The following is a 25,185-nucleotide window of genomic DNA, read 5'->3' on the forward strand; positions in this document are numbered from 1 at the left end:
AACCTGCATTATTCTTCTCTTATGGTCTCAAACCAGTTGTACATTTAAAGAGTGGAAGCCTTTGCAATTCACAAATGCAACAGGCTGGTCCCAGCGAGCTCTAATGGCCACGAGTGCAGTCGATCACGCCCTGCACTCTAGGGAACCCAACGATAGTACCAAAGGCCACAGACCTTGCTGCCTGGCTGTCCTCGCCTACAGGTAAGTAAGTGAAATCATTGGCATGATACAATAGGGCATTGGTCACCACTTTGATACACCTATGGGTCACAGACTATGAGATGCCACATATGTCGCCCATTGATTTCTGGAAGGCACACTAGCAAAAAAATTGAGTGCAGCAGTTCCTTGAGGGCAACTGACATGGGATTCCCACCAAACTCAAGTGGTTGTCGGTCATGCTGCAGGATCCTACAAATTTCTGTGACCATTTTACATACATCCTTAGGCGTCTCTGGCATTGCCTCTCTGACATTTGTAGGTAATTTTTCCTTCTCCTGAGGATGTGATAACGTACCAGTGCCCGTCTTCGATAATACTGTTCCTGGATGTTATCATTCGCAACATCCTCACCTTCTTGTTCTGCTGGTTGCTGGCATTCAGGCAGCATGTGTTGAAGGATAAGAGCCCTCCTTAGTTGCTCCCTCTGCACTTATTCCCATGGTAGGACATAAATTGGATATATTAAACCCATGTCACTGCAGCTTTTCAAAGAATGAAAGGAGCAGAGCGTTCCAATTCAGCCTTCTTTTGGCAGTCCGTGGAACCATCGAGGCAATGAGCAGTCCGCCTTTAAGTGCCTTAAAATTGTAGTCAGGTGGAAATCCCACCCACCATCATTTGACTCCTCCCGCCCACCTTGCAACCCCTGAATGGCCACGTGGTTTGCATTATCATTTGAGAAAGTAGTGCATGTACAATTTAAGGTAAGTTTCCTCACCTTCCAACTTCCTCCTGCCACCTTTCAACCTGCACCCATCACCCTTGACCCACCCAATATAACCTTAACCTTTCCCTCTGTTACCATTGAACCACCCCCCCCATTACCTTGGACACTGTCACAATCAATTTATTCATGCCATCCCTCCCCCCGTTCCTACTTCCATTACCATCGAAATGCCAACTCTGACCCTTGACCCCTCAACTCCATCTTAGTGTTATTGCCGAGTCCTGTTCCCCTCCCTAGGATGCCATAGAATACCCAACCTTAAGTCTCAACCTTCCCCCCAACAAAATCTATTTGCCCCCATTGACTGTGACCTTTCCCTCTGTCAACTAGTACCCTAAATTCGCCCCACAGGTCCCCGACGTTGACAGTGCTTATCCCTCCCTTTAGGCCCCTCAGGACCATCTGTTGACTGCAACGCTCAAATTAACCCACCACCCCCTCTGCCGCCCACATCCAGCTTCAGCAGCAACAGCAACCACTGCTCCCCTCCTCTCTCCCCTGCTCCTCCATGCACCCGATTACCCCACCCTTTGTCCTCCCCGAGTATCTTCCCTGCTCCTCCATGCACCTGATTACCCCATCCTTTGCCCTCCCTGAGTATCTCCCCTGCTCCTCCATGCACACGATCACCCCACCCTGTCTTCCCCGAGTACCCTCTCCTGTTCCTCCATTCATTCCAATGTTGACATTCCTTGTGTCAATGAGTTCAAGAAAGTAAAACACTGACATCAGACCCAACTACATAAAGCCAACTGGTGTATGCCACGTTTAAATGAACGGAATACCGCTCACCACTAACTTAATCTGGCAGGTAGGACTTAATTTGAACTAAGTATAGGGTAACGAATTGTCATGGTACAAAGCTGTAATTCGCCACCATGCGGGGGAGCCCCGGACCGCTGCAAACGCGCTCCTTAGTTTCGCAAAAAAATTCCCACCGTCATAAATCTGAAAAAAAAAATCACCCCGCATGCCACCAAAGCAGCTCTTGCAGGGGCCATAAAATTTTCCCCAATGTTTCAATCCAAGAGTTTGTCATTTTTAAATATGAGAAATCACAAGTACATCAACACTCCTGTGGGAATGTTTTAAAAATGTTAATTATAGACTATATTTCTTTTGATAATTTGCTGTTGCTACTTACAGCTCAAAGGCTTCAATTCGTTGTCTAAGTTCGACCTCTCTATTTCGCACAGTTTCAATGTCTTTCAATAAACTTTGCCTCTGCATATAGATTTCTTTTTCTTCAATCTGTAACAAAATAGATATTCTAAACACAAGCTGCTTGATAAAGGATAACTTCATTAAGTGTTATATATGCACAACTTCATAACAAAATACAGAACTGTAGATCAATTATTACTTTCATACTTATGGATTACCCAGTTTTAAATAAAATTATTACTTTACACAATGCTTTGTTGTCAGTCTGTTTAAAATATCTAGCTATGTAAAAATTGAGATGTATCCAAAACATGTGCAAATTTCTGTCACATTTTAAAAAAAAGAGAAATAATTGCAATCATTTCTAACCCACACCAAACATTCACCGGTTATAGAAAACTGCTTCCAATTGACCCAAGGAGTAAACGTACCTTTTTTCTTTAAAAAAAAGTCAATCATTTCCTGTTGGTGCCTTCTGACTTTAATTGACCTGATTACCAGCCTAAGATTAATTTAATCTCTAAATGGCCACTGAAAATGCTGTAATTAGACTTTGCACCATAAAGACACTCACCACATCACAGACAGTTGATTGTAGGTTACATGGTATAATCCTTGCACCTTTATAAAGCAGCACATTCTTTGACGATCCAATGACATAGATTGGGCCAGAATTTACTGTAAAAGTTACGTGAATATGCACAAACGGACAGCAACTTCAGGCAAACGCACAAGGGCAGTTTATCATGAGAATCCAAAAGTTGCTGGTCAAGATGCGCCGCTCTGCCGTAAGCTGTACAAAAATTACATCTCACCATCTGACTCCCCATTCTAATATATTGAAGGGCATAAAGTTTTTGAACAGCTGTATATGAAGTAAACTCACCACAAAAAGTTAGGGCTTGTCCATTTCAGTCCAAGTACCATTTTTAATGGCATGATAAGTCTTAATTACTACCAAACTCTCAGGTACTGAAAAGTATTAACAATGTAGTCTCATTCCTTCAAGTTTTAATTGTTGGAGATTTAAAAAAATATAAATCAGGTGCAGAAAGTGAAATAAGGAGGGAAGATTGGATTCAGAGAGAAAAAAATTAAAAACTTAAATAATTTGTTTTAACTTATATTTCTATCTCTTTCTTCCTTGTCATCCAATTTTTTTCCTCTCTTTATTTTGCCCTCTGTACCTGATTCGATAGAAAATTCTCTATTCTAACTTATACTTCTGGGTTCAGACCGAGATTGGTTAAAGATATACCCAGTTGCTTTCCTGTACAGGGGGCACCCCAGTTCAATGTCCAACATGCAGCAGAAAATTATGATGCAGATTTTTGGTGGAGAGGATTGCCCACCCTTTATAGTATTTGCCTGATCTTCTCTACCAGATTACCACCCAGGTAAAGATGAAAATCCTACCCCCATGGTTCTTCCTTCATGACTCCCCAAGCTGCCTGACTGAAACCAAGAGCCCAACAATTGGCAAGATGAAAAGACAAACTATATACCTTTTCAGCATCGATTAGCAATATTTTAAATATAAACAATCTGTTTTGGATTTTTAGATTTTTTTTGCATGCAATACCACTTTCTGGGCTGAATTTTACAGACCCCCAACGTCAGGGGACATGGGGGGGTCGGAAAATGCCTCCAGGAGAAGGCCGAAATGCACCTCGATGCTGTGAGGGCGTGGACCGATACTGCCGGCGGCGGCAAGGCCTCATGGCGGTCCCCCTGGCCCTGGGCGACAGGACCACCATTAACATATATAAATAAATTCAAATTACTGAATTAGTTAGCTTTACGTTCCCACTGCAAAAAAAAAAACCCTTAGCAAATGTGATCACCTCTAAGTCTGCCAAATGATGCTTCACCTCCCGAAGGACGTGGATGAGCTTTCCGGACGTCGATGGTGGGCACTGAGGAAATGGCTTATTACCTGCACCAGATTCCACCCCCCCTCCCCCCCACTTTACCCCCCTTCCACCCCCCTCCCCTTCCCTGCTCCACCCTCTCAGCTCACCCCCTCACAACCCCGTCCCAGCCCGCCCCCCCCTCGCACCATCTTCACCCCGCACCCCCTTCCCCTGCACCCCCCCCTCCTCCCTCTACCCCTCCCCCTTGCATCCCCTCCTCCCACCGGCACCATCCTACACCTGTGTAGGGGCCCCAACAACCCCACTGCCTTGTGGGCGTCTCGGGAGAGACCAAGGCTAAGGGAGTAAACCCTAACAGAAAATCCGGAGCGGAACCCCGTAGGCGGTCATGTGTCACCTTTGGCATGTTTCCGGCAGTTCCTGCAGCCATACTGGTGCCAAACGTCGTGTCCTGCACTCCTTTGGACCCCACCAGAAAGGCCGAGAGGGGGGTTTTGACGACTGGGCAACTCTCAACCTCCATAAATTTGCCCAGGCATGCGCCATGGAGAGGTCACTCCATAGTTGCCTCACAGCGACTGAAACAACACGGAAGGCAGCAGTTACGGGTTATAAGTCCAGATAAATTGGCGTAGAAACTGGGCGCCACGGGTTGCCTTTGTCGGTGGGAGAGGTCATTGCACCTCACTGGACAGCTACCGCCTGCCTCAAACCGGGCAGCCCCCGGTCAATAAGGTTCTGTCCCGCCACAGTCTGCCTGCTTCAATGGGTGCTTGGAGCTCAGGGTCATTGCCCGAAAGGTGGACTGATACACCGCACCAAACAACATGAAAAAAGGAAAGAAGGTACCAGCCCTTCGCTTTGCAAGCTGGAACGTCAGAACTATGTGTCCTGGCCTGTCGGAAGACCTTACACAAATCAACGATTCTCGGAAGACCGCCATCATTAACAACGAGCTCAGTAGACTCAATGTGGACATTGCAGCACTTCAGGAGACTCGCCTCCCCGCGAGTGGCTCTCTAGCAGAGCAAGACTACACCTTCTTCTGGCAGGGCAGGGATCCTGAAGAACCAAGACAGCATGGAGTGGGCTTCGCCATCAGAAACTCCTTGCTCAGCATGATAGAGCCTCCCTCAAATGGCTCGGAACGCATACTGTCCATCCGACTGCTCACCACCTCTGGTCCAGTACACCTACTCAGCATCTATGCTCCAACACTCTGTTCCGCACCTGAAGCTAAAGACCAGTTCTATGAACAACTCCATAACATCATTAGCAGCATCCCCAACACCGAACACCTATTCCTGCTGGGGGACTTTAATGCCAGGGTTGGGGCCGACCATGACTCATGGCCCTCCTGCCTTGGGCGCTATGGCGTTGGAAGGATGAATGAGAACGGGCAGAGACTGCTTGAGTTGTGTACCTATCATAACCTCTGCATCACCAACTCGTTCTTTCACACTAAACCCTGTCACCAGGTTTCATGGAGGCACCCAAGATCACGTCGTTGGCACCAGCTAGACCTCATTGTCACAAGGCGAGCCGCCTTAAACAGTGTTCAAATCACACGCAGCTTCCACAGTGCGGACTGCGACACCGACCACTCCCTGGTGTGCAGCAAGGTTAGACTCAGACCAAAGAAGTTGCATCATTCCAAGCAGAAGGGCCACCCACGCATCAACACGAGCAGAATTTCTCACCCACAGCTGTTACAAAAATTTCTAAATTCACTTGTAACAGCCCTTCAAAACACTCCCACAGGGGATGCTGAGACCAAGTGGGCCCACATCAGAGACGCCATCTATGAGTCAGCTTTGACCACCTACGGCAAAAGTGCGAAGAGAAATGCAGACTGGTTTCAATCTCATAATGAAGAGCTGCAACCTGTCATAGCCGCTAAGCGCATTGCACTTTTGAACTACAAGAAAGCCCCCAGCGATTTAACATCCGCAGCACTTAAAGCAGCCAGAAGTACTGCACAAAGAACAGCTAGGCGTTGCGCAAACGACTACTGGCAACACCTATGCAGTCATATTCAGCTGGCCTCAGACACCGGAAACATCAGAGGAATGTATGATGGCATGAAGAGAGCTCTTGGGCCAACCATCAAGAAGATCACCCCCCTCAAATCTAAATCGGGGGACATAATCACTGACCAACGCAAACAGATGGACCGCTGGGTTGAGCACTACCTAGAACTGTACTCCAGGGAGAATGCTGTCACTGAGACTGCCCTCAATGCAGCCCAGCCTCTACCAGTCATGGATGAGCTGGACATACAGCCAACCAAATCGGAACTCAGTGATGCCATTGATTCCCTAGCCAGCGGAAAAGCCCCTGGGAAGGACAGCATTACCCCTGAAATAATCAAGAGTGCCAAGCCTGCTATACTCTCAGCACTACATGAACTGCTATGCCTGTGCTGGGACGAGGGAGCAGTACCCCAGGACATGCGCGATGCCAACATCATCACCCTCTATAAAAACAAAGGTGACCGCGGTGACTGCAACAACTACCGTGGAATCTCCCTGCTCAGCATAGTGGGGAAAGTCTTTGCTCGAGTCGCTCTGAACAGGCTCCAGAAGCTGGCCAAGCGCGTCTACCCTGAGGCACAGTGTGGCTTTCGTGCAGAGAGATCGACTATTGACATGCTGTTCTCCCTTCGTCAGATACAGGAGAAATGCCGCGAACAGCAGATGCCCCTCTACATTGCTTTCATTGATCTCACCAAAGCCTTTGACCTCGTCAGCAGACGTGGTCTCTTCAGACTACTAGAAAAGATCGGATGTCCACCAAAGCTACTAAGTATCATCACCTCATTCCATGACAATATGAAAGGCACAATTCAACATGGTGGCTCCTCATCAGAGCCCTTTCCTATCCTGAGTGGTGTGAAACAGGGCTGTGTTCTCGCACCCACACTTTTTGGGATTTTCTTCTCCCTGCTGCTTTCACATGCGTTCAAATCCTCTGAAGAAGGAATTTTCCTCCACACAAGATCAGGGGGCAGGTTGTTCAACCTTGCCCGTCTAAGAGCGAAGTCCAAAGTACGGAAAGTCCTCATCAGAGAACTCCTCTTTGCTGACGATGCTGCTTTAACATCTCACACTGAAGAATGCCTGCAGAGTCTCATCGACAGGTTTGCGTCTGCCTGCAATGAATTTGGCCTAACCATCAGCCTCAAGAAAACGAACATCATGGGGCAGGATGTCAGAAATGCTCCATCCATCAATATTGGCGACCACGCTCTGGAAGTGGTTCAAGAGTTCACCTACCTAGGCTCAACTATCACCAGTAACCTGTCTCTAGATGCAGAAATCAACAAGCGCATGGGTAAGGCTTCCACTGCTATGTTCAGACTGGCCAAGAGAGTGTGGGAAAATGGCGCACTGACACGGAACACAAAAGTCCGAGTGTATCAGGCCTGTGTCCTCAGTACCTTGCTCTACGGCAGCGAGGCCTGGACAACGTATGCCAGCCAAGAGCGACGTCTCAATTCATTCCATCTTCGCTGCCTTCGGAGAATACTTGGCATCAGGTGGCAGGACTATATCTCCAACACAGAAGTCCTTGAAGCGGCCAACATCCCCAGCTTATACACACTACTGAGTCAGCGGCGCTTGAGATGGCTTGGCCATGTGAGCCGCATGGAAGATGGCAGGATCCCCAAAGACACATTGTACAGCGAGCTCGCCACTGGTATCAGACCCACCGGCCGTCCATGTCTCCGTTATAAAGACGTCTGCAAACGCGACATGAAATCGTGTGACATTGATCACAAGTCGTGGGAGTCAGTTGCCAGCATTCGCCAGAGCTGGCGGGCAGCCATAAAGACAGGGCTAAATTGTGGCGAGTCGAAGAGACTTAGTAGTTGGCAGGAAAAAAGACAGAGGCGCAAGGGGAGAGCCAACTGTCCAACAGCCCCAACAAACAAATTTCTCTGCAGCACCTGTGGAAGAGCCTGTTACTCCAGAATTGGCCTTTATAGCCACTCCAGGCGCTGCTTCACAAACCACTGACCACCTCCAAGCGCGTATCCATTGTCTCTCGAGATAAGGAGGCCCAAAAGAAAAAAGAACGTTCCCACCATCTGTTCCAGTGCAATACTTGTGCCGGTGGCCAGCACTCACGCGCCGTCGGATCCCCGTCCGGGATACCGAGGCGGAACACTGGTGGGAGGGGAGGAGGAGGTAGATTTCTCAGTGCAGGAGTGGGGGAGCGGGGTCAAAGTCTTACCACTGGTGTCGGGGATGGTGGGAAGGGTAATATTGTAAAGTTTATGTACTTTGGTGGGTGGGGGGTGGGATGGTCAGGTGGGCCAGGAAGTGTTTTTTGGGGGGTGAAGAGGGCAAGTAATTAATTTTATGGTTATTAGAGGTTGGGAGAGGGGCAATTTAAATGGATTTCAATTTTTTTATTACCTGTGCCTTTAAATATTTAAATTGATGGTAGGGCTTTTTTTTCATTCATTCATGGGATGTGGGCGTCGCTGGCCAGGACAGCATTTATTGCCCATCCCTAATTGCCCTTGAGAAGGTGGTGGTGAGCTGCCTTCTTGAACCGCTACAGTCCATGTGGGGTAGGTACACCCACAGTGCTGTTAGGAAGTGAGTTCCAGGATTTTGACCCAGCAACAGTGAAGGAACGGCGATATAGTTCCAAGTCAGGATGGTGTGTGACCTGAAGGGGAACTTGCAGGTGGTGGTGTTCCCATGTATTTGCTGCCCTTGTCCTTCTAGTTGGTAGAGGTCACGGGTTTGGAAGGTGCTGTCTGAGCAGCCTTGGTGCATTGTTGCAGTGCATCTTGTAGATGGTACACACTGCTGCCACTGTGCGTCGGTGGTGAAGGGAGTGAATTTTTGTAGATGGGGTGCCAATCAAGCGGGCTGCTTTGTCCTGGATGGTGTTGAGCTTCTTGAGTGTTGTTGGAGCTGCACCCATCCAGGCAAGTGGAGAATATTCCAACACACTCCTGACTTGTGCCTTGTAGATGGTGGACAGGCTTTGGGGAGTCAGGAGGCGAGCTATTCGCCACAGGATTCCTCGCCTCTGACCTGCTCTTGTAGCCACGGTATTTATATGGCTACTCCAGTTCAGTTTCTGGTCAATGGTAGCCCCTAGGATGTTGATAGTGGGGGATTCAGCGATGGTAATGCCATTGAATGTCAAGGGGAGATGGTTAGATTCTCTCTTGTTGGAGATGGTCATTGCCTGGCACTTGTGTGGCGCAAATGTTACTTGCCACTTATCAGCCCAAGCCTGGATATTGTCCAGGTCTTGCTGCATTTCTATACGGACAGCTTCAGTATCTGAGGAGTCACGGATGGTGCTGAACATTGTGCAATCATCAGCGAACATCCCCACTTCTGACCTTATGATTGAAGGAAGGTCATTGATGAAGCAGCTGAAGATGGTTGGGCCGAGGACACTACCCTGAGGAACTCCTGGAGTGATGTCCTGGAGCTCAGATGATTGACCTCCAACAACCACAACCATCTTCCTTTGTGCTAGGTATGACTCCAGCCAGCGGAGGGTTTTCCCCCTGATTCCCATTGACCTCAATTTTGTGAGGGCTCCTTGATGCCATACTCGGTCAAATGCTGCCTTGATGTCAAGGGCAGTCACTCTCACCTCACCTCTTCAGTTCAGCTCTTTTGTCCATGTTTGAACCAAGGCTGTAATGAGGTCAGGAGCTGAGTGGCCCTGGCGGAACCCAAACTGAGCGTCACTGAGCAGGTTGTTGCTAAGCAAGTGCCGCTTGATGGCACTGTCAATGACACCTTCCATCACTTTACTGATGATTGAGAGTAGGCTAATGGGGCGGTAGTTGGCCGGGTTGGATTTGTCCTGCTTTTTGTGTACAGGACACACCTGGGCAATTTTCCACATTGCAGGGTAGATGCCAGTGTTGTAGCTGTACTGGAACAGCTTGGCTAGGGGCGCGGCAAGTTCCAGAGCACAGGTCTTCAGTACTATTGCCGGAATATTGTCAGGGCCCGTAGCTTTTGCAGTATCCAGTGCCTTCAGTCATTTCTTGATATCACGCGGAGTGAATCAAATTGGCTGAAGTCTGGCATCTGTGATGCTGGGGACTTCAGGAGGAGGCCAAGATGGATCATCAATTCGGCACTTCTGGCTGAAGATTGTTGCAAATGCTTCAGCCTTATCTTTCGCACTGATGTGCTGGGCTCCCCCATCATTGTGGATGGGGATATTTGTGGAGCCACCTCCTCCAGTTAGTTGTTTAATTGTCCACCACCATTCACAGCAGGATGTGGCAGGACTGCAGAGATTAGATCTGATCAGTTGGTTATGGGATCGCTTAGCTCTATCGCATGCTGCTTACGCAGTTTAGCATGCAAGTAGTCCTGGGTTGTAGCTTCACCAGGTTGACACCTCATTTTGAGGTATGCCTGGTGCTGCTCCTGGCATGCCCTCCTGCACTCTTCATTGAACCAGGGTTGGTCTCCTGGCTTGATGGTAATGGTAGAGTGGGGGATATGCCGGGCCATGAGGTTACAGATTTGGGTTGAGTACAATTCTGCTGCTGCTGATTGCCCACAGCGCCTCATGGATGCCCAATTTTGCATTGCTAGATCTGTTCGAAATCTATCCCATTCAGCACGGTGATAGTGCCACACAACACGATGGAGGGTATCCTCAATGTGAAGGCGGGACTTTGTCTCCACAAGGACTGTGCGGTGGTCACTCCTACCAATACTGTCATGGACAGATGCATCTGCAGCAGGCAGACTGGTGAGGACGAGGTAGAGTATGTTCTTCCCTCGTGTTGGTTCCCCCACCACCTGCCGCAGACCCAGTCTAGCAGCCATGTCCTTTGGGACTCGGCCAGCTCGGTCAGTAGTGGTGCTACCGAGCCACTCTTGGTGATGGACATTGAAGTCCCCCACCCAGAATACATTTTGTGCCCTTGCCACCCTCAGAGCTTCCTCATGGAGTGTTCAACATGGAGGGAGGGCGGTAGGTGGTAATCAGTAGGCGGTTACCTTGCCCATGTTTGACCCGATGCCATGAGACTTCATGGGATCCGGAGTCGATGTTGAAGACTCCCAGGGCAACTCCCTCCCTACTGTATACCACTGTGCCACCACCTCTGCTGGGTCTGTCCTGCCGGTGGGACAGGACGTACCCGGGAATGGTGATGGCAATGTCTGGGACATTGTCTGTAAGGTATGATTCCGTGAGAATGACTATGTCAGGCTGTTGCTTGACTAGTCTGTGGGACAGCTCTCCCAACTTTGGCACAAGCCCCCAGATGTTAGTAAGGAGGACTTTGCAGGGTCGACAGGGCTGGGTTTGCCGTTGTCGTTTCCAGTGCCTAGGTCGATGCCGGGTGGTTCGTCCGGTTTCACTCCTTTTTATAGACTTTGTAGCAGTTAGGTACAACTGAGTGGCTTGCTAGGCCATTTCAGAGGGCATGTAGGAGTTAACCACATTGCTGTGGGTCTGGAGTCACATGTAGGCCAGACCAGGTAAGGACAGCAAATTTCCTTCCCTCAAGGACATTAGTGAACCAGACGGGTTTTTACAACAATTGGCAATGGTTTCATGGCCATTTAAAAAACCCTTTATGAAACCCTTTAAAAATGGTGCCAGTGCCTGCGTACAGGCAGCTGATGCCATGGCTGGGGACGGACAGCCCGCCCCCTCCATGTCATTGGGGGCGGGGCGGTCCACCCCGGCTATTTAAACGAGCCGCTGCACTATCGCGGCGGCTCCACGTCATGCGACCTGCATGGGCGGACCGCCATTGTTTTCGCCCACCGCTGATTTTGGCGGTGGGAGTATAAATTTCAGCTCTATATAATTTAAAAAAGAGAAACATGCTACATCTTTGAAAGTTTTACTGGAGAAAAATTATAAAATTATAACACTGAAATGTTAATGAAGGATGAAAAGAGGATGTGTATATGGGAAATTATTTTAGTGCCAGTACCACTATAAAGCAAAAGCCATTACATCCAGACTTCCAGTTTTGTTTCATCAACGAGCACAGAATCATTTCAGACAGGCTCAGTTGGCTGGATCTTATCCGGCCCTTAGAGAGGCGGAGGGGGCACCCAAAATGGCATGTGGTGGCGTCAGGTGGCGTTCCTGACATTGTCCTGTCACATGCCATTTTGTCCGCAGCGGCCACTGTGGCGGACGAGATGTCCGCTCAAAAGCTAATTAAGGACTAGCTCCCACCTCTACTGTCATTTAGCCAACATCGGAGGGGCGCACTGCTGCATGGAGATACCGTCAGGTGACACCCAGCAGCCTCCTAGTGAGCTCGGGTGAGGGGGGTTCCTCCTCTGGGGGCAATCCATGGCCCATGGAGGGCCCCCCGGCAGCGATCGCTGCCCCAGTGGCAAGACACCCCCCCGCCCTTGCCAACCACACCTCCCCAACCCCTTGCCAGGACCTGCCTTACTGGCCTCAGTGAGCCTGACCACACTTACCTTGGTCCTGGGCCTCCTACATCTTTGCTGCTCCAAGCTTTCTGCAGTACCAGCAGTGACCACTGCACCTGGTGGCGCTGCTGGTAGTGCTGAGTTGACAGCCCTCCATTTGGCTGGCAGCTCTTGGGGTGGGCATTTGCCCACTGTTGAATTTGGTTGGGGGTCCAATGGAGGGCTGATGCGGGGGACGCACCCCACCCCCACCTCCTCTCCAGCCCATCGCTGGACCCCCGTCGCCGATATAAAATTCAGCCCTGTGTAAAAATTCTAAAGATAGAATGCAGGTAAATTAAAATGAGCCTGATTAAAATGAATTCCAATTGCAACATCAGGAGAAAGCAAAAGGAACCAGTTTACTTCCTTGCCATACTGCAACCCCAAACTCTGCTGTTAAATGCTTTTGAGTTTTGTGCCATACGCCCTTTAATTATGAAGAAAAAGCAGTCCGTAGACTTCTCGGCCAAAATAAAGGATGTGGAATTAAGACCACAGTAAATGAAAGCAAAGTTAAAAAGAAGGATTATATAATTGTATGGTCTTCTTTGTTCTTCTGGACAGCACCTCAATACATGGTAGAAGTGGTCCAACAATTGCATGCTGGAGAGGGGACACAAGACATAAAGGGTTCACCCTCAAGATGTTCTGTGACATGATGACATTGAAAGCAACCCATAGGCCTTTTCCACGTGTGCACATAGCATAAAAGGCTTGTCCCATCCTTGACTGTTAGCTTATTTTGCCCAAAGGCATTTCCTGAAAAGACAATCTATTAATTATTTGTATTCAGGTTATTCCTGATATTTTGTCATAGAAAGCTCTGATTCATCCATGGACTCACTGCATAATTGCCTCGCATATTATAATTCTAGTTGTATCTAAACCTACCTCCTGCTGTTTCTGAAGTCTGTCAATTGCATTCTTCTCTCTTGTGATCAATGTTTCAGACTTCATCTGGTACATTTTATCTAGCTTCGATCTGAGCTCTTCTATATTTTTCTGTGACCGCTCTTTCTCCTGAATCCGAACCTTAGCCAATTCCAGATCCTTAAAATGCTGCAGCTACAGCGATCAAAAGAACTAGGTAAGTTTCTTACACCAAGATGAATCTTTAAGAAAACGCAATTACATCCTGTTAAAAAAAACTACAACCAACTGTAATATAATTCAGCAAGTCTTGTGTAATTACTAATTACACCTAAAGTATCACTAGCTCTATGGATAATTTTCCTGCCAAAGATAACAAAGCATCACAGCAAAACGTGGAAGACAACAGTGGAGAAATTATGGTTTTGCTGTCGGTAGCAGAAGTTATTACTGGACAGAGAAACATCACTAGACATCGCTCATGATGTGTGGAAGACCTTGTGAGAACAAATTGTAATACCAAGTAATATAATCAGGAAGCTTTGGGGCAGCCTGGGACCTAGGAAGGAGGTTCATGGGCAGGCAGTACTGGGATAGAGTATCCAAGTCTGGCATTATTTTCAGCAGGATCCATGGAACACTGAAGAGGGAGGTTCCAGGAAGACTGCAGGATGACTTGGAGTCACCACGAGAGGGATCCTGGGACCGGAGGACATTAGGATAGAAGATCTGAGTCTAGAAGCAATGTGATAGTTCTGGGATTAGAGAACACTGAGTACCACAGCCTGGGTATTGTGAACAATGCGAGGGGATCTGGGAATGGAAGGGAGGTCTGGAAGTGGGGTCCTGGGTCCACTTTGGATCACTGGGAAGCAAAGTCTGGCAGTCGATGCTTATGCCGGTCAGCCTCTTCCCCAACTTGTACGCAGCCCCTTGTGAACCCTCAGGTACAATTTCACATTCAAGTGGCACAGCAATGCATATTGCGAGACAACTCATGGATATACAAAGGAAGAAAACGTACTCTACTTTTTTCTCATTACAACACACCTTTAATTCAATGGAAACAGGATAGATTGGTGCCAGCACACGAAAACTACATCCATTAATCTCATATCTGGCATGCCAACAGGGGTGACACATGTACAAAGACAGACTCAATGCAAGAATACTATAGTGCTGTCCAAAATTGGAGAGCATCAGTAAATTGGGGCACCAGTCTCTCTATTGCAAACTACTCCAGTTTGCACAGTGTAATGCTTACATGGCACTGGATTTCATTGTGTTCTTTATATTAATTAAATTGAATATTTTAGCTAATTTAGAAAGATTTGTCAAATGACGTTACATCTAATGAGCAATTTAGTGACAAAGATGACAAAAGAATATGGCGTACTACCTCTTGCTGCATCTCTGCCTGAAGCTGTTCTTCTATTTGTTTACGATATACAAGCAGTTTTGTTTCCCAAAAATCCTCTTGCAGATTTGCTGGATGAAATGCTGCATATTCTTCATCAACCATTTGAAGTTTATCAACTGTAAGAAAGAAAATGAGGAACTAAGTACAGCAGTGAAAGAACAAATCAGAAGGGAACAGTGGAAATGGCACATTTACATTGTTGGTTTGCTTCTGGCTGCAACTCCAAAGTTCTCCAGAAATGCAGAATATAAATAAAAAATAGGTAGAGTTTGTCCTGCCAGAGGCAACAAGTAAGACAATAGTTCCAGCCACTATTACATTGCTGACAGCAGTCGTGTCTCCAATCACTGCACAAATGTAAGATGGCTTACCCCTTCAAGTTGCCTTGTTTTTTGGTCACCTGCAGCTGAAATAGTCACACCAGCTCGTGTAGGCTAGCATAGCAGGTACCCTCCAATCTGTTTTCTGTTTCAGTTTTTACATATATTCAGATGACAAACCCAGCACAGCTTCACTACCACTAACTTAAACATTGCTCTCACTCTTTTAAATTGCCTGTCTATTATGAAGACTAAGATGAGTCAAAATTCATCCAGCTGAATGTTAGCAAAATTCAAGTCAACCTCTTCAGTTCCTGTCAGCATCTCCGAGACTCTGTCCTCAAGTCCATCAACCTCCAGCTGTCATCTTAAACTGAGTCAGGAAATGCCGAACTTTGCTGCACTGACAGTAGCTCAACTTAGAAACTCTCAAGTGCGCTGATATATCTCTGTGAATGCCAGCTAGCTGGCTCACAATTAATAAAAAAAATATCTGCATATTTCACCAGGGTTGGTCTCTTGATATAGCCATTACCAACCAACCAATTAATATTTGCATTGATCAAAGAGGCCAGCTGAATGCCCTAATCAGAGGTAAAAATGTAGCAATAAAAATTAGAAGTAAAAATGCTTTCTTGTTTTGATATAATTGCATTTTCCACAATATTTTTTAGAATTAGCAATCCAAGGACAGAACTGTGAAGCTGTGTAATGAAATGTAGGCCAATCCTCCCATTGATTCAATGGAAATTGGCTAATTACAGAACAGGCTCCAGATCCAACACTGTACTACTATGGTGCATACACTGCTGGAGGATTGGTTTACTTTAGTGACATTACTTTTTTAAAGAATCCCCCACCCCTGCTCATTACCAATAGATTCCTTGTACTGTGGAACGCAGCTGGTCTGAGCTTCTGCATCACGATACTCCCGAGTTAGATGATAGTCAGTCAATTCCATCAGAAAATGAATAAGAAATCCTATCAGCAACAAGAGAGTGTCTTTTTACAACAATACATAAAATGTAATCTTCAGACATTTTAGAAGGCTTGCAATTTATTTATATATGTAGTGCTATGGTATTTGAAACTGCAGTTACCTTTTTGATGATCCTTTTGAAGGTTTGAGATCTGCAGTGGGGAGAGTAAGACAAAAACCATGAATGTTGTCCATATGTGAAAGAGAAAATGCTGAGCAATCAAATCCATTTATAATATAATCAAACACATACTCACAATAGATTTGTAAAGGTTTGATCCGGGGTTGATCTTCATAATCTGTAGGAGATCTCTTGTTGTAAATACCTATGAAAAATGTTTTTAAAGTGAAATTCATTTCATAGCTACTATATTTTTATGGCATTTGATGATGAGATCCTTCTGTGAATCCATGAGCAAAATCTTATTTTATGCAAATCCATTTGACTAGTTTTCCACCTATTGCCATGCACATTTCTGTAGTTTCAGGCTGTAAATTCATCTAGCTGATTGTCAAAATACACATGCAATGCCTCAAGTACAGCTGTTGCAACATCTGATCAATACTTCCCTGTGAGTTCCAGTGCTAAACAGCACTGTCAATAAGGAATGACTGGAGAACCTGGAAAATAATTAGGTTTTCCCTTCTTACATGGAGACATTAATTCAAGCCTTTTGTAAAAAAAAAATGTAGTTTATAAAATGACTATGACTCTCTTCCTGAGGAGAGAATTACAATAAAAGATCCTTCGTTAATTCATTTAATATCGAATGTACAGTATGAAAGCCTTTACTTACAGAATAAAAATGACTGAGAAACTGCAGCAAAACTAATCTCGGTAATATTAGGGTGAGGGAATATAATTGTTTAGAGGAATTAGATGAATTCAATCTACTTTATAAAGCCTGAAGCAAATCAGAAAGATAGGAACCATTTTTCTTTTACCAGAAGTATTGGAATGGCTAATAATATGATACAATTGGACCTGAAAAATCATCATGATCAGAGGAGTCTGGGTGTCCGAATGCATGAATCGCAAAAGGTTAGTATGCAGGTACAGCAAATAATTAGGAAAGCTAATAGAATGTTATCGTTTATCGTGAGAAGAAGTGAATACAAAAGTAGGGAGGTTATGCTTCAGCTATATATGGCATTGGTGAGACCACATCTGGAGTACTTTGTACAGTACTGGTCTCCTTATTTAGGAAGGATGTAAATGCGTTGGAGGCAGTATAGAGAAAGTTTACTAGACTAATACCTGGAATGGGCGGGCTGTCTTACGAGGAAAGATTGGACAGGCTAGGCATGTAGCCGCTGGAATTAGAAGAGTAAGAGGCAACTTGATTGAAACATATAAGATCCTGAGGGGTCTTGACAGGGTGGATGTGGAAAGGATGTTTCCCATTGTGGGAGAATCTAGAACTAGGGGTCACTGTTTAAAAATAAGGGGTCGCCCATTTCAGACAGAGATGAGGAGAAACTGTTTCTCTTCCTGAAAAGGCGGTTAAAGCAGAGTCTTTGAATATTTTTAAGGCAGAGGTAGATATATTGTTGATAAGCAAGGGGGTGGAAGGTTATTGGGGTAGGTGGAAATGTGGAGTAATCAGTTCAGCCATGAACTTATTGAATGGCAGAGTAGGCTCTTAATTCGTATGTTTGTATCGCAAGATAACTACAATTTAACTTTAATTATCTTATATTAAATCTTACAGCACAATACAAATTATATCACTGCATGGTATTTACAACAGTGAACAACATGTTATTGTTCTATGAATACTGAATAATATGCTGACTGGTCCCAGCTTTCAATTAACTAATCAATCGTTGAAATAATTCACCAAATTATCGTGTCCTTTGTTTTAGCCTGGCATCCAGGCAATTAAGAATCTCAAGAAGACCTTAAACAAACTTTTTTCTGCAACAGTCCTTCAGCTACCATGTTCAAAATATTGTTACTGGAGATAAATTAAATTCACGGCCCAAACACAAATCATAATGACTTACAGCTTGCTGCAAAACAAAATCCATAAAACAGATTTAGAATATTTTCCTTAGTCATTTCCTCTGTGGCCCAGCAGATGAATGCAAAGGAAATAGTGTGGTGTTGTGCAGAATGTCATAAGGTTGGATCTTTGGATCGTGCTGTGTTAGTATATCTCAGTCAGAGCAATAGAAAGAGCACTGCAACTGGCCTGACTATTCTTGGATAAGAGGGACGGAAAATTAAACCAGTTAGGGTTCTTACACATGATTGCCATCAGCAGCACCTGCTGAAAATATGCATATAATACACACTACAAGCAAGGCAGAATTAAATTTCATTGTGATGTCCCACATGATCAAATAGCCTACCATCACTACTGCCCAGACTAGCATGGAGAAGTTACTCAGTACACTTGGCACCTATAGGCTCCTGGAACCCTAGAGTCAATGGCTTCACCGGTGGAAAGAAGGAAACTGAGGGAAAAGTTTTCTTTCCAAGATTATTAGATTGTAATTTATTTGATGGATATAATTAGAAAAAAGATTCCTAATTTTTAATTGAAACATTTGGATTTACTCAAACCATGTTAGTAGGTTGCCCAAGATCAGATTTAAACTCTAGAAAAAGCATTTGTAAAACATGACAACACATTTCTTGAGACTAATAGATCTGACTTCAAACTATACCCAAAGTCTGTGCACTGAAGTGCTCCTTCAACTCAAGGTTTGTTTCCCACTGCTTAGTTACATTAATTTTTTAAAAAGACAAAAATACAGTTTTACGTTACCTTTTCCTTTTCTAAGCCACATTCTGGATAGAAGACAGACAGTGAGTACTCATATCCAATCCCACGCAAGTGGTCTGCTACAATGCTATTTGCAGCCATAATCAACAGAGAATCCTCGTCTGTGGAAGGATACTGATGCCGATGACCATGTGCAGTTAAGTGTCGATTTAAACCAGGGTGCGTTAATTCATGAACAAGCTGATTTCTAAGCTGAGACTGGTCAACAGAAAATTTATGTGAGGCAAGGGTCTAACAATGTACTACACAAACTTTTGCAGAAACTTGTTCATCCAGTAAAGTCCCTAAAATCTTCACTTATGTCATCTGAGATTATTGTTATATGATACTGGATGATTGCAAATTAGCATTCATGGGAACTTGTCAAATATGTACTATACAATATATATACATAACCAATGTATACTGTATAATTATTAATTGACGCTGCTGTTGAAAAACATATCAGAATAAATGTGGGTTTCAAAAAGCATCTGAGACCTTATAGAACTCAAATACCAGGATCTTTATAGTTGAATAATGGAATAGACATGCAAATAAGAGGAATTCGCTGTTTAACAACCATCAACTCAGTGCGGCAACTCAATTGACTTGATATTTGCTAAATGATCAATACAGGATCACAAAATTATAGAAATATGGAAGCTTAATTTTGCTACATTTGCAGGTACTACAATTCTTATTTCATACTGAACATTTAAATATTGAAGCATTAATACATGACAGAGTATGGGCTGGGAATATCAAAATGGTCTAGCCATAAATTTTAATGATTTTTAATAACTGTAAAAACACACAGTAGAATTTTATTACAGGAAGATGCTGTGATATACCCTTTTGTTCAATATAAATAAATACCTTTAAAGAATCCAAGACACCCCGATTTTTGAATGTTTGATAAAGTCTTCTCCGAAGCTCTTCTGAAGAAATAGCTTCACAAGAAGCCATTTTAGATTCCATTTATACACTGCAGAACGTTGAAACAAAAAGATACTTACTGTATGAATAATACAAAATTCAGGCATCAAGAATTATAATAGGAAAGTCTTTTATTTATTTTACATTTCTTTTGCAAAGATGAAATAGTTAAAATAAACAATGAAGATATATATTAGTAATTGGATGAAATTATGAATTTGACATGTTAAAATCCAGTCGAAAATCTTCCTTTACTTTGATTGTGTGACTATTGTCAGGTTGCCTGCCCAATATCAAACTATGGGTGAGTCAGAAGCTTAACATTGTCAAAATTAAGCCATTCTCTTTGACCCCACCACAGACTCTATGTGGTGGCTTCTTCTCCCTCAACTCTCAGATTTCTGCTCAAGTTGAACCTAACAATGTGCAACCGTGTGCGCTACTTAATCTTGAGCCAAGCTTTAAACTTCACATCCTGTTCATTGCCAAGATTGCCTACTTCCACCTCTGAAACATTCTCTCACAGCTTCTTCCTCACCCCAATTGCCAATTGAAATCCTCAACAAAATTTTGGTCACATCTAGGTACCCTGGCCTCCCAAACTCCACTTCGAATCATCCAGAGCACAGCAACCCCCATCATAACCCACAAACATCTGATTCTTCAATTTCAAACCACTTGTCCTGTCTTCCAAGTCTATGACCTCGACTCTTCTTACTTTTACAATGACGTCCATACACCTGCTAGCACTCTCTGCTCTTCCAACCTTGCTATATTGTGCACCCCTGCTCCCTCATCAGTGAAAGCACCTAAGAGTAAATTTATAATTAATATTTACCATCATACAAGAGATAAAGGTACTTGTATAATCATTAAGGGCCCTGTCAACCACAGTGGGGGAGAAATCCTTGGTTGAAGAAAAAGGAAGATATATCAGAAGCGCCGTTGTGGAAGGCTGCATCATCAGAGCAGATGCGTCGGAGACAGAGAAACTGGAAGAATAGAATGGAGTCCTTACAGGAGGCAGGATGTGAAGAAGTGCAGTTGAGGTAGCTGTGGGAGTTGGTGGGCTTATAATGAATATTAGTAGACAGCCTATCCCCAGAGATGGAGACAGAGAAGTCGAGGAAGGGAAGGAAGTGTCGGAGATGGACCATGTAAAGGTGAGAGCAGGGTGTAAAGTGGAAGCAAAGTTGATAAAGTTTTCCAGTTCCGGGCGGGAGCAGGAAATGGCACCGATACAGTTATCAATGTATCGGAAAAAGAGTTGGGGGAGGAGTCCTGAGTAGGACTGGAACAAGGGCGGCACAGTGGTGTAGTGGTTAGCACTGCAGCCTCACAGCTCCAGCGACCCGGGTTCAATTCTGGGTACTGCCTGTGTGGAGTTTGCAAGTTCTCCCTGTGTCTGCGTGGGTTTCCTCCGGGTGCTCCGGTTTCCTCCCACATGCCAAAGACTTGTAGGTTGATAGGTTAATTGGCCATTATAAATTGCCCCTAGTATAGGTAGGTGGTAGGGAAATATAGGGACAGGTGGGGATGTGGTAGGGATATGGGATTAGTGTAGGATTAGTATAAGTGGGTGGTTGATGGTCGGCACAGACTCGGTGGGCCGAAGGGCCTGTTTCAGTGCTGTATCTCTAAACTAAACTAAACTAAACTAAGGAATGTTCGACATATCCCACAAAAAGACAGGCATAAGTAAGACCCATGGGGGTACCCATAGCAACACCTTTTACTTGAAGGAAGTGAGTGGAGTTGAAAGAGAAGTTGTTCAATGTGAGAACAAGTCCAGCCAGGCGGAGGAGGAGGGCAGTGGTGGAAGGGGACTAGTTGGGCCTCTGTTCAAAGAAGAAGCGGAGAGCCCTCAAACCGTCTTGGTGGGGGATGGAGGTGTAGAGACATTGGATGTCCATAGTGAAGAGGAGGCAGTTGGGGCTAGGAAACTGGAAATTGTCAAAATAACATAGTGTGTCAGAACAGTTACGGATGTAGGTGGGAAGAGACTGGACCAGCGGAGAAAGGATAGAGTCAAGATAGGAAAAAATAAGTTCAGTGGGGCAAGAACAGGCTGAAATGATGGGTCTCCCAGGACAGTCCTGTTTGTGGATTTTAGGAAGGAGGTAGAAGCTCCTTTTTGTGTTTCGTGTACTAGGACACTCAGATCCCTCTGCATCTCAGAGTTCTGCAATCTCTCTCCATTTAAATAATATGTTGCTTTTCTATTTTTCTGGCCAAAGTTGACAAGTTTACACTTTCCTACATAATACTCCAACTGCCAAATCTGTGCCCACTCATTTAACTTATCTATATCTTTGCAGACTCCTTATGTCCTCTTCACAACTTACTTTCCTACATATCTTTGTGTCATCAGTAAATTTAGCAACCATACATTCTGTCCCTTCATCCAAGTCATTAATTGAGACTGTAAATAGTTGAAGCCCCAGCATTGATCCTTGTGGCACTCCACCAGTTACAGCCTGCCAACCTGCAAATGCCCCATTAATGCCTACTTTCTGTTTCCTGTTAACTAACCAATCCATGCCCTCCCACCAACCCCACCCACACACCCCACCCCCAGCCCGCCAGGACCAATGTCACCATCATCAACACCACCCACCATACTGCCACCCTCACCTCTGGAGCAATTTCACCCCCCTTGCCCCACCTTTGGGACCAGTCTCAACTCCCCTCCCACCTCTGGGACCATCTCCCCCACCTCGCACCACCTCTGGGACCATCTCATCCCTCCTTGTACCACCTATGGGAGCAATCTCAACTCTTCCCCTCCCCCCAACTCTGGGACCATCTCACCCCCCCGCCCCACCTCTGGGACCATCTCACCCCCCCGCCCCACCTCTGGGACCATCTCACCCCCTCGCCCCACCTCTGGGGCAATCTCACCCATCCGCACACCAACCTCCCCGCCACCCACGGATTAATCTCACCATCACTCTCCCCTACCAGACCAACCTCACAGCTTCGTTCCCCCTACACCCCAGACAAATATCACCATCAACCCCCCCCCTCACCTAACCAATCTCAGCATCAGTCACTCCCCCACATCCCTCCCAAAATCACCAACACTGCCCCTTCCCTGATCTCACCATCACTCACCCTCCTGAACTCACTGTCACTCCCCCTTATCACTGCCACTCCCCCTTCTCACCGTCACTCACCACCCCCAATCTCACCATCATTCACCCCCCCCAATCTCACTGTCACTCGCCACCCCTCCAATCTCACCGTCACTCGCCCCCCCATCTCACCGTCACTCGCCCCCCCATCTCACCGTCACTCGCCCCCCCCCCATCTCACCGTCACTCGCCCCCCCCCCATCTCACCGTCACTCGCCCTCCCCCATCTCACAGACATTCACCCCCCCAATCTCACCATCACTCTCCCCTACCAGACCAACCTCACAGCTTTGTGCCCCCTACACCCCAGACAAATATCACCATCAACCACCCCCCCTCACCTAACCAATCTCAGCATCAGTCACTCCACCACATCCCTCCCAAAATCACCAACACTGCCCCTTCCCTGATCTCACCATCACTCACCCTCCTGATCTCACTGTCACTCCCCCTTATCACTGCCACTCCCCCTTCTCACCGTCACTCCCCCCCCCAATCTCACCGTCACACCCCCCTCCAATCGCACCGTCAGTCGCCCCCCCCCCATCTCACCGTCATTCACCCCCCCAATCTCACCGTCACTCGCCAACCCCCCAATCTCACCATCACTCTCCCCTACCAGACCAACCTCACAGCTTTGTTCCCCCTACACCCCAGACAAATATCACCATCAACCACCCCCCCTCACCTAACCAATCTCAGCATCAGTCACTCCACCACATCCCTCCCAAAATCACCAACACTGCCCCTTCCCTGATCTCACCATCACTCACCCTCCTGATCTCACTGTCACTCCCCCTTATCACTGCCACTCCCCCTTCTCACCGTCACTCCCCCCCCAATCTCACCGTCACGCCCCCCTCCAATCGCACCGTCAGTCGCCCCCCCCCATCTCACCGTCATTCGCCAACCCCCCAATCTCACCGTCACTCCCCCCCCCAATCGCACCCAGTCGCCCACCCCATCTCACCGTCATTCACCCCCCCAATCTCACCGTCACTCGCCAGCCCCCAATCTCACCGTCACTCCCCCCCCAATCGCACCGTCAGTCGCCCCCCCCCATCACACCATCATTCACCTCCCCAATCTCACCGTCACTCGCCAACCCCCCAATCTCACCGTCACTCGCTCCCCCATCTCACCGCCACTCGCCAACCCCCCAATCTCACCGTCACTCGCCCCCCCCAATCTCACCGTCAGTCTCACCGCCACTCGCCAACCCCCCAATCTCACCGTCACTCGCCCCCCCCAATCTCACCGTCACTCGCCAGCCCCCAATCTCACCGTCACTCCCCCCCCAATCGCACCGTCAGTCGCCCCCCCCCATCACACCATCATTCACCTCCCCAATCTCACCGTCACTCGCCAACCCCCCAATCTCACCGTCACTCGCTCCCCCATCTCACCGCCACTCGCCAACCCCCCAATCTCACCGTCACTCGCCCCCCCCAATCTCACCGTCAGTCTCACCGCCACTCGCCAACCCCCCAATCTCACCGTCACTCGCCCCCCCCAATCTCACCGTCAGTCTCACCGCCACTCGCCAACCCCCCAATCTCACCGTCACTCCCCCCCCCCAATCTCACCGTCAGTCTCACCGCCACTCGCCAACCCCCCAATCTCACCGTCACTCGCCCCCCCCAATCTCACCGTCAGTCTCACCGCCACTCGCCAACCCCCCAATCTCACCGTCACTCGCCCCCCCCAATCTCACCATCAGTCTCACCGCCACTCGCCAACCCCCCAATTTCACCTTCACTCGCCCCCCCCCCAATCTCACCGTCACTCCCCCCCCCCAATCTCACCGTCAGTCTCACCGCCACTCGCCAACCCCCCAATCTCACCGTCACTCGCCCCCCCCAATCTCACCGTCAGTCTCACCGCCACTCGCCAACCCCCCAATCTCACCGTCACTCGCCCCCCCCAATCTCACCATCAGTCTCACCGCCACTCGCCAACCCCCCAATTTCACCTTCACTCGCCCCCCCCCCAATCTCACCGTCAGTCACCCCCCCCCAATCTCACCGCCACTCGCCACCCCCCCCCCCCCCCCCCCCGCAATCTCACCGCCACTCGCCACCCCCCCCAATCTCACCGTCACTCACCAGCCTCCATGACATCGTCACTCGTCCCCCCACATCTCACGGTCACTCACCACCCCCCACCGTTACTCGCTCCCCCCCAATCCCATCTCACCGTCACTCCAGCAACCGCCAGACGCTGCAACGAGCGCGCTTGTAGCGCAATGACGTCACGAGCACAGCGGCCGTTAATACCTTCCTCCGTCCCCCACTGCTCCCTCTTCAAAA

The 25,185-nt window shown here is 47.0% G+C and overlaps 1 protein-coding gene across 3 annotated transcripts in view; it reads right to left on the reverse strand.

Annotated features, from left to right (window-relative positions):
* Positions 1-25,179, reverse strand: part of ofd1 (OFD1 centriole and centriolar satellite protein) — a 91,818-nt gene extending 66,639 nt beyond the window's left edge. The window contains exons 1-9 of one of the 3 annotated variants that reach the window (XM_068040451.1): positions 25,073-25,179; positions 19,683-19,791; positions 18,807-19,022; positions 16,290-16,358; positions 16,154-16,184; positions 15,927-16,034; positions 14,713-14,849; positions 13,335-13,508; positions 2,094-2,200 (exon numbers count right to left, since the gene is read on the reverse strand). In XM_068040451.1, the coding sequence (XP_067896552.1) occupies positions 2,094-2,200; positions 13,335-13,508; positions 14,713-14,849; positions 15,927-16,034; positions 16,154-16,184; positions 16,290-16,358; positions 18,807-19,022; positions 19,683-19,784 (944 nt within the window). In that variant the 5' untranslated portion in view covers positions 19,785-19,791; positions 25,073-25,179. Of the gene's footprint in view, positions 1-2,093; positions 2,201-13,334; positions 13,509-14,712; positions 14,850-15,926; positions 16,035-16,153; positions 16,185-16,289; positions 16,359-18,806; positions 19,023-19,682; positions 19,792-24,981; positions 25,010-25,072 lie in introns of those variants that run through there. The other 2 variants (XM_068040452.1, XM_068040453.1) reach the window with 2 other exon arrangements.
* Positions 25,180-25,185: the final 6 nt, after the last annotated feature.

This window comes from Heterodontus francisci, chromosome 10 (genome assembly GCF_036365525.1).
Source record: "Heterodontus francisci isolate sHetFra1 chromosome 10, sHetFra1.hap1, whole genome shotgun sequence".
Taxonomy (NCBI): Eukaryota; Metazoa; Chordata; class Chondrichthyes; order Heterodontiformes; family Heterodontidae; genus Heterodontus; species Heterodontus francisci.